The sequence below is a fragment of the Plodia interpunctella genome, chromosome 3, assembly GCF_027563975.2.
Source record: "Plodia interpunctella isolate USDA-ARS_2022_Savannah chromosome 3, ilPloInte3.2, whole genome shotgun sequence".
Classification (NCBI taxonomy): Eukaryota; Metazoa; Arthropoda; class Insecta; order Lepidoptera; family Pyralidae; genus Plodia; species Plodia interpunctella.
The window spans coordinates 9054455-9064193 of record NC_071296.1 but is presented as its reverse complement, the minus strand read 5'-3'; the positions used below and the strand labels follow the sequence as shown (position 1 = coordinate 9064193).

General features: G+C 34.7%; 1 protein-coding gene across 1 annotated transcript; it reads right to left on the bottom strand.

Moving 5' to 3' along the window:
* Nucleotides 1-31: 31 nt before the first annotated feature.
* Nucleotides 32-3298, bottom strand: LOC128683673 (cilia- and flagella-associated protein 299-like). The gene is made up of 4 exons (XM_053769535.1): nucleotides 3032-3298; nucleotides 2416-2593; nucleotides 1726-1923; nucleotides 32-574 (listed from the first exon to the last, which is right to left on the bottom strand). Exons 1-4 carry the CDS (start codon nucleotides 3193-3195, stop codon nucleotides 404-406), a joined length of 711 nt encoding a protein of 236 aa, XP_053625510.1. The 5' UTR covers nucleotides 3196-3298; the 3' UTR covers nucleotides 32-403.
* Between the last annotated feature and the right edge of the window lie 6441 nt (nucleotides 3299-9739).

The following is a 9739-nucleotide window of genomic DNA, read 5'->3' as shown; positions in this document are numbered from 1 at the left end:
TAAATATAAAAAATAAAAGACAATTATACTTGATAATATTTTGTTTTTTGTTTCCTCCACATAATTATTCAAGTCAATCATTTGCAATTCCAAGACCTAATTAACATTTTAATTTAGAATCAGCTCCGTATGACGGGGACTTCAATTTTCAAGGGCTTTCGAAAATCAGTTTTACTGTGGTTTTACTTTGATCTGTTCGTGGTAAACGAGAGGTGATTATTACGTTTTGTGTATAAAACATCAGATGAAAGTCGCGAATATGAAAATTCGTGGAAACATCTCGGTTGATTTCGCGCGAATTTTATTTATTTTTTTCTTTTGCAGCGCGATACCATCTAGCGCTCAAAATATAATCAACTCAGAAGTGAAAATTGCAGCTGATCCGTGAAGCATATTTGGCTAGTTAGCTCTTCCGCCTGACTACGTGGTCGTAGACCTCTATTTGCGTGTACCTCTCCGAGTAAAGACGAGACTTGGTTGTGTTTTGCCCAGGGTCCTGCTCCGGGTCAGGGCACACTATTTTGTGGTCATGACGGTTTTGGAATAGTAACCCTTTGTCTGGATCCATAAGGGGCTATAATAAAAAAAATAGAAATATTAATTTCAAAGAATAATTCTTAGGGTGAGTTACACCGACAAATTTGATGTTGATTTTAACTGGCGCGCCGCCGCTGACGTTTTGTCAAAATGGTGTGCTTTGCGTTTTTCTGCGCACGCTAAAGTTAACGTCAAAGGGTTGAATACGTGAAAAATATCTATACACTTAATCGTGGAAAACTACCATCTTAAAGAACTGATTTGGTGGCATAAAAATGAGCTTTCAAAATTTGATGCAAACATGACTACTAATTTAAAAAATACACATCGTTTAAACGGCTCCCACAACTGCGGAAATATCAATCAGAAACTTTGGGGACCCTGTATTCAAATTGTTTCCGAATAGTTTCCATCGACCGCGTGATGCGAGTATTTAAATTAAACTAGGTACGCCCTTGGGCTTCGCTCCCGTGGGAATTACGAGATATAAAGTGCACTAGGCGTTATTCCAGGTTATATTCTATCCATGGACCAAATATGCACAGAAACAATCACACAAACTTTCGCATTTATAAAATTAGGATAATTTGTTGACATATGATATGTTTTTCATGCTGCTCTGAGCGAAGGAAAAAAAAATGGACCATCTTCTCTTCCCGCGCATATCGAAAAAGTCAAGAGATGCTATAAACTGGAAATTCTTCTTATAGGTGAGATAAGCCAGAAACTTATCACTATATAACCTCAATTCTACCAACAAGCGCAACGTACAGCTAAATTTGGCGTCAATCCCATAAATATTTTGACGTGAATATAGTAGGGGACGGAACGCAGATTGCTTATATTGTTACGTGCCATTGAAGTGAAAAATTGCGCTTTTCTTATATTAAAGGAGATAAAAATAGCTAATCGTGCTTAGCTTGATTAATTGCGCAGATTGCAGAAACCTATATGTAACAATCTTCATTCATAACAAAAATATCAGAAATTTAAGATTAAGCTCAAATCAAATAGTGAAGCTATTATCTTTTGAGAGAACAATTGAAGGAAATTTACCGATAAGAGCCTTGCATTTTTTCAATTTCAAATTTAACGATGGAATTTAATAACAAGACAGTTTTAATGGTATTGGCCAAATATTACTATAAAAATATTTGATAATAATAAAAAATAAACATGAAATTTCACCTTATAGTTTCTACTTATGTTACTTCTGACAGTGCCGTGTCTCCAATGATAATATCCCAAATCATTTTCAGTGGGCCACAACTGTTTTTTCCCCTTGAAGAATGTAGTCCAATTCTCTGAAAGCAGTCTATGCGCGTAGTCTATGTAACCAGAGATTTCAAAACCACCTTTTGTGAAGTGTCGAATGAAAATTATCGTCTGGAAAAAATAAAATACAACATTACGAAGTTTGATCCCGTTAGATCGTTAAGTGGATGGGATAATTTTTACGTCTGATTTGTTATTTTTTTTAGATTGTTGAAAATATCGTATGAGACTGGTACTCTACTCGAATTGTGCTAAGCACCTACTTAAGTACCCATATTTTTTTATTATCGGTAATACCAAAATTATTTTTGCCAGCATTCGTCAACAACAATATTGTCGATAGCCTGCAGCTTCGACAATCAACAGACTATCGATTGGAAATTTAAATTCGAGTATCGATCGACAAAACTACTCTGTGCTCCAACGTTCTCTGGCTGAGGATAAAAGCGAGACAATGTCAAATGAGAGAGTCGCATTTACTACTAAAGATGTCGAAGACCGTTCGAAGCAGAGAAGAAAAAGTAAAAATCGGACACTAGTCGCCAACGCGTTACTTGAGGAAGCAATTAAGAAAATGCTCAGGTAAGAGAGATATATCATCACCTGTAATATTCCGACCCTGTTGGCTCGCTCTCTGACGGCAAGCTCTCTAATAAACGCGTCATCTAAATCAGCCCCCTCGCTGACCAACGTGTACGCTTTGGGAGAGGGGTACACCACGTTGTAGATCACTGCTCGACGGGTGTAAAACTCTTTTTCACTAAGGGTGTCGCCATTTGCTCTGAAATTGAAATAGTAATTATCATAGTTCAGTGGCTAAGTCCCTTGGAAAAGTCTTGCAGAGAGAAAACATCCAAGCTCGGTGATTTTATAACCAGACGCCTGCCAGACGTCAACCGTACTTGGAATGCTTATATTGCCTGACAGCTTCCCAGCCAGCCTAGGATATGCCGTTTCCGCCTGGCCATGGGGAAAGGGCAAACATATAAAGTAGCTGGCTTGATACCGTCATGGATGATGAGCGTGCCAGTGGTCAGCCAACTACGGAAGCCGACAATCTTGCGAAGTGGAGACGAAAAAGGTGGAAAGCTAACCCTGGGCTCCTACGCTCAACGGCTAAAGAAAAATCTGGGAAAGCGGTCAGACGAGAGAAAGCTACTCAGACTATGAGTCCTTGAACTCTGACGCTTTGTGGCTTAGGGAGTAACCAAGTAAATACCTGTAACCAAGTGCAGCAATGGTCCGCGCCGATACAATACTCCTAAGGTTTCGGAGATCAGCTATCTCAATGAGGGAATCTAGATAGTCCTCCCAGCTCTCGAACGGGAGGAGTCTGCGATCAGCCTCCACGCTCGGAGGGTACTCGTTCTTCTTCTCCGCCATTGTATAACCTTACAAAATAAACTAGCTACAAAAATAAACTAAAATAAACACGATCGCGTGAACGTTCATGTTTTCGAAAAATGACGTTTTACTTTTTGATTGACAAGCGTTCGCGTTTTGAAGCTTGTCAGAAACGAGCGATGGAATAGATTAATCAAAAAGTTTGATTAAAATAAAAACTATAACAACATAATTACCACAGATATAAGAACAAATAAATGTAACGTTCATATATCTGTGACATGGAATTAATAGGTACTAGTACTTATTAAATCCATGATCTGTGATTGATCCATGATTCTGATTCAAAGATCAGAAATTAAAGTGTTATATTGTATAATAATATAATAATTTTTTTACTGGCTTTGGTGTCAGATTTCTTTGTTTTCGTATCTTTTACTAGATATTTGAAATGTTTTTGTGCTAATAAAATATATTTCGCATAGAGATACATCTTTATGCTAATAATATTTCAACAACTTTAGTAAAAATATTCGCTATTTTAAAATAACATCTTTGAAGGCTTCGTTGATCGCCTTACGCGGCATAAAGATCACAATCCGCCTTCTATGAATACGTTTAGGTGCCCGTAAAACTGATAAAATACTAACATATTTTGCAATACAACTATTTTTAGATATCGATAGTTAAGTACCAACCCTAGTTTCATATGTTACTACAGTACATACCGCACTAAAGGGGTGTTTAGTTCCTGAAACATTATAGTATACATATTTATTCCTAAGCGACGTTATTTTAATCGAATTTAAAATGTAATTTCATCTGTCCCACTTAATTTTAACAGTGATATATTAATCGAAATGGAGACGAAAACGTTTAGATTTAAATGTAAGACTTTGAAACTAAACTTAAATACCTATCAATACTCAAGTACAGAAGTATTTTAAGTTCTTTGTCAAGGAAGTAAATGAGAATAATAATCACGTTGAAATTGCATCTCCAAAATGAGTAATTTACGTCCGACGGGCTCTAAGTAAATAAGATATCTGCTTGTAATTCGCCAAGATGGTGGATTTCTGGAGCATCTCGTGCCTCCGAACCTTTAAGGTGTGGACAGGCAAGGCAAGTGAAAAATATGAGGTGAATTTTACAGAGTATATTTTCCTACAACGGTGCCATATTAATTAATTAGATTATTTTAAACTATGTAAGTAAAAAGTCCATTTATTGAGCGAACAGTCTAAATTTATTATCTTAGGTAGACTAGAAAAAATTTATCCAAGCAATTTTCACACAGATAGGCAGAAAAAAATTGTCGGTAAGAACTTTAATGAAAACTTAACGGATTTATTATTTTTATAATATATTTGATGTTGTAATCCCAATCCTCATTTAAAGATTGAATGCGAGTTAATGTACAATAATCAATTAGGTACCCAAAACTGGACGGATTTCGATAACATTTATTAAAAGGGTGGTATCTACTCGTATCATGGAATAGCACACATTGTAGTAACTTTTTATGCTGATAATCTCACAGAATCCCCGGAGTAGTAACGCAGTATATGATAAAAATCTGCCAAAATATTATTTTTAATTTAAAAAGTAATATCATAATATGAACTTGATGTATGCACGCACCTTTTTGTAAGTCATAAGCTTCGGCTCGTTTTTTCCTGTTGACAGTGATGATTACACACTCGGCAAATTGAAAAATCCCGTGGAAAGCGATGTGCTTTCCTAATGGACCGTGTTATTAGAGGACCTTTGAGAAAAATACGGACCCTGTCGCACATTATCATATAGGGTCAAGGCTAGTCGAATGAACTGAAATTAAAAAAAAATGAAGAACTGAATGAATTGAACGAATTAATTGAACTGAATGAACTGAACGAATCAATCGAACTGATTGAACTGAAATTTAATAAAGTGAAGATTTTAAATGTAATTAAATAGCAAGGCTTTAAATGGCTGAGTATAATTATAAAAGTAGGTAAAAATATTTTTCTAATCAGGAAGACCTGCTGGGCTCATAACATAGGATATTTAGGAATAATATGATTTCGATAGATAGTATAAGCGTGAAATATAAATGAAGAAATTTGATTTTAATAATATCTAATATTTTAGAGTACAATAGTGCCGATGTAGAAGATACATCAGGTTTATCCACAAAGCTTGACTCCACATCGCCTCTTCTTCCTTTGACACGAATTCGTACGAGTGTATAAAATAATGATATTTGTAGAAGTAGACAGATTATCCTTTTTATTATATTTAGTAGAGATCATGAAATGTGGTTAATATTTTTAAAACTTTACTAAAAGAGTTTACAAAAGATAATCAGTTAGGTAGGTAATTAATTTGTTAATCTGACGTTCATGCATACTACATACTCAAGAATGCATGAATTGAACCATGGATCTCTGGTAAAGCTGTAGCTTTATCCATGGTTTATGGTGTTGGCAATTGTATTTACTCGGACCATCATGACATACATGTCATGATGGATGGTCCGAGTAAATACAATTGACCAATACATCATACATACATAGGTATTTTAATTACCAACACACTTCCTTTAGACGACCTCGGTGGCGCAGTGGTAAAGTTCTTGCCACTGAACCGAGAGGTTCGATCCTCGGTCGGGTCGTGCACACTGTACAAGAGATCCTTAAATTCGTATGTGCTACGCGTCTAAGCCAATAAAATCGTATAAGTGAGCGTAATCCATGTACGCCTCTACAGTATTTTTCACGACGCCCTCGGTGGCGCTTTTCTGATTGATCCGGGTCTTGGATGTTTATCTATATATGTATTTGTTATAAAATATAGTATCGTTGAGTTAGTATCCCATAACACAAGTCTCGAACTTACTTTGGGACTAGCTCAATCTGTGTGATTTGTCCTAATATATTTATTTATTCCTTAATCAAGTTTGCCAATAAAAGTGAGATGTCACCATTTTTGTACGCCATTTTAATTTGTGATACCTATGAGGAAGCAGCACTTGCAGGTAATTCGATTTGCTTGTTGAGCTCCAATCTCATTTAACATGTTCAATGAGGGCCGGCTCCTACAACTTATACAGAAGGTATTACGAGATTTTGGACTTATGTCGAAACGATAATTCGATTCACGAAACTTGTTTTCCAACCTGTATATACACAAGGTTCAGTACAACTACTTTATATTTTAAGTTATTATAGTGTAAATAATAAAATTAGACAGAATATTTGGAAGAAATCGGGGATTGTTATTTCTAGCAATGGGACAAAAAGAAATCTGGATAACAAATATTATAATCGAAAATTTTAGTAAAGCTTCCCAATTTTATATGAAATCTATAAAGTGAAAAAGACATACCAAGTAACTCGGCGTTTCTCACTCGGCTGCACATGCGACAAGGCAGCACGACAAGGCACGATGCGACACATCAAACATTATGTCTGCATTTGAGTTTTAATGGGATCGAGTTTATGTTAAGTTCCCAACAGCGATTAAAAAGAAGGAAGGAAAGTAGAAGTTACTAAAAATGGCACAATAACTTGAAAAGTCGTAGAAGGGAGCTGACGCGCATTATCGACGAAACTTTTCATATACGCATAGCGTCGCATCGCATCGCGTCAGACAGCGCTCAGCCGCTCAGTAAGGACGCCAAGTAAGTTAAATTAAACCGGGAACAGTGAGACGCCTACGCTAGTATGGAGCCTTCTGTATGATAAATCAATTTACTTTCTGATGCAAATGTCCATTTGACAAACTCCTATTCATTCACCGCATGTATTGTAAAGTGGGTATGATAATGCCTGGTTCTAGCCTTGTTTACGAGTTTGTGTATAAATTAAGCATGATTTATGTTTTTATGAGAAACTAGAAATGCATAAAATATACATATATTAATTAGTTCTTTATCAATTGCCTAAACTAGCTCAAATAAACAATTTATTGACAAAATTAATAAACGCACGAGTTATTTTTACCTTAGTTAATCGTTTTTTAAATTTTAAACTAGTCATTGACCTCACGGTAGCCTATTTTCGATTTTGAATCATACCTACATATCTATTACAAATTTCATCAAAATTATTTTAGCCTTTTAAGTGTAATAAATATATACAGTACGGACAGATTCATGTATATTACGAGACTCGTATTAATTGTCAAAAAAGTACTCGAGATTTAATCGATATATCGCCAATATATGTATGATTTTTCACAGTCCATCAACATTGACCCAAGAATAACAAGCGAACTTTGCCTGGCCACGAACGCACTACAAACTTAAAATTGCAGTCTTGTTAGTGTCACGAACTTTGTTTATTTCCCGATTCCACAGAGGTCTCGCAATGCAAATACGAGTAGTGTTTGTTGTACCTGTTTCTATAATATATTTGTGATTTTCTTTTTTTAATTTTATATGTTAACACTGGCAATTAACTGCAGAGCTTAAACGTAGATAAAAGTATAAACGTTCTTTCTAATAATAGTTTCATAACGAATACTAAAATGACAAACTTACGTGACCATCCAAATTTGAAAACTTAAGTCATTTTCTTGTCAAATTAATGAGAAGCGGCGCTCTCACTACACCATTAGCCACATAGATTTAGAAAGGGCCCGCAGGTAACTTTACTAATTCTTTCACATCAAATTCAAAGCCATGATATAGTGTCACCTTAACTTAAAATAAATTGGTCAAACGATGCTACTTATAGTGCTTATAAAGATAATTTAAAAAATACCTATATTTCTTTTGAATAATGTAGACAATAGTGAAGAAAAATAAGTGTAACATTTAAAATGAGACGATGACTTGCAAAGGTTTCCTCGAGTTGATAATATCAAGTGCATGCGGTTCTATCGACGCTTCACGCTTCAGCGACCACATGCGGTATTCTTGTAGTATATTTGTTTACACGTTTCTCTCATCTTAGCAGCGTTTTACCTGTGGCTTCCTCAGACATTAAGAGTCCAGTGTCCAAAAATACAAACGATTTTCATGACATTACTGTACTTTTCGAAAACCAATTTTCAGTCTAAACTTAGGTATAAAAGAATTGGTCAAGTGCTTGTCGGACTTGCCTTGATTTTGATTAATTGAGTAACGTTATTTTAATGCAACAAAAAGTTTATTTGTTATTTATAAGGTTTGTTTAAACGGCAAAGATGATTGCGGTGTTTGAACACGTGGGAATTAATTGCACGCTCGTTTGAACTATTGCAAATCACATCTATTCCTATGTTTAATCTCCGAAATCTCTGTTTAAGACGTGTACAGATTAAATTTTAACTTCTTGGGATAATTCAATATACTACTGATCAAAGTTGTAAAGTTTTGGATGTTGTTTACATAATTTAGTAAACACTGAAGTTGCGAATATAGTCCAGTTGAAGTTTTGGTCAATTGTACAAATTGTTATTAAATTGAACCTGCACTTTTTACGTATTTATCTGACCTAAGTACTCAGAAATCATTTGATTAAATGTTAATTATGAAATAAGCCACTGTTTGTTCCACATAACAATAATATACGTTCATAAGTGCTATTTTCTGACTAAGATCCATTTTATTATGATCTTGATGTCTGTATAATAATAAATTTTTATTTTTTAATATGCCCCAAAGAAAATAGAAATGATATGTATGTTAATCTCTCAAACAAATATAAATACATAATCTACATTTCTAAGTAATTTAGTTTTTACACTAAGCATGGAACTAATTCTGCCTTTGGAACTTTACTTACTTTCCGTTTAGTTAAGCCTATTTTAACTTAAATATTAAAAACGAAAATAGGCTTTATAGGAATACCACCAGCAACTTTTTAAATGAGCAGGTGCTCCCGGCATTTGACGCTAATTAAAATAACTTAATCAGAGTTCTTAACAGATACTTAGTTTGAAATATTAACTGAAAAGTCTTTAGGAAAAATTAAGGAAACTTGCGCGGCCCGTAGGCGATTAACGTAAGAATAAATTACTTATATTAATACCTCCTGGGTTACCATTTTGCTGCTTAAATTTTAATGGAAATCAAGTTGATTTAATTTGATTTCCTTTCTACATTATATTAATTTTCAAGCTGCTATGACTTGATAATAGGAGTGGAATAATTAATGACCACTTGATGCGACACGACGCCTTATTTAAAACTATTATTGAAGGAAAGGTGAAAAGAAGAAGAAGTCCAGGGGGATCGAGGAAGAGTTATGCGAGCCATGCTAAGGGGCAGGCGTCGTGTCGTATCAAAACTTTAAACGTACCTAAAGCCGAGGATGGAAAGGTGAATACTCTACTGACAAGAGCAAATAAGAAGAGAGAGTCATCTTACTTGGCAAACAAAATATACTTTCAAGTAATATTAATTCATTTTATTTATTTGGTTTTACTTTAATTTTTTATGTTATGTATGTATTGTGTACTTACATGTTATATTACTGATAAAAAATTATACATAAATTTATATTTAAAAAATGGTAAGCCCTTCTGGCATAATAGGGACCAACACTGTTTGAATGAGTTTCTTTCGGCATTTCTTCTCAGCAGTGGTCGTTCCGAAATGCTAGTAGTTTGTAGCTTT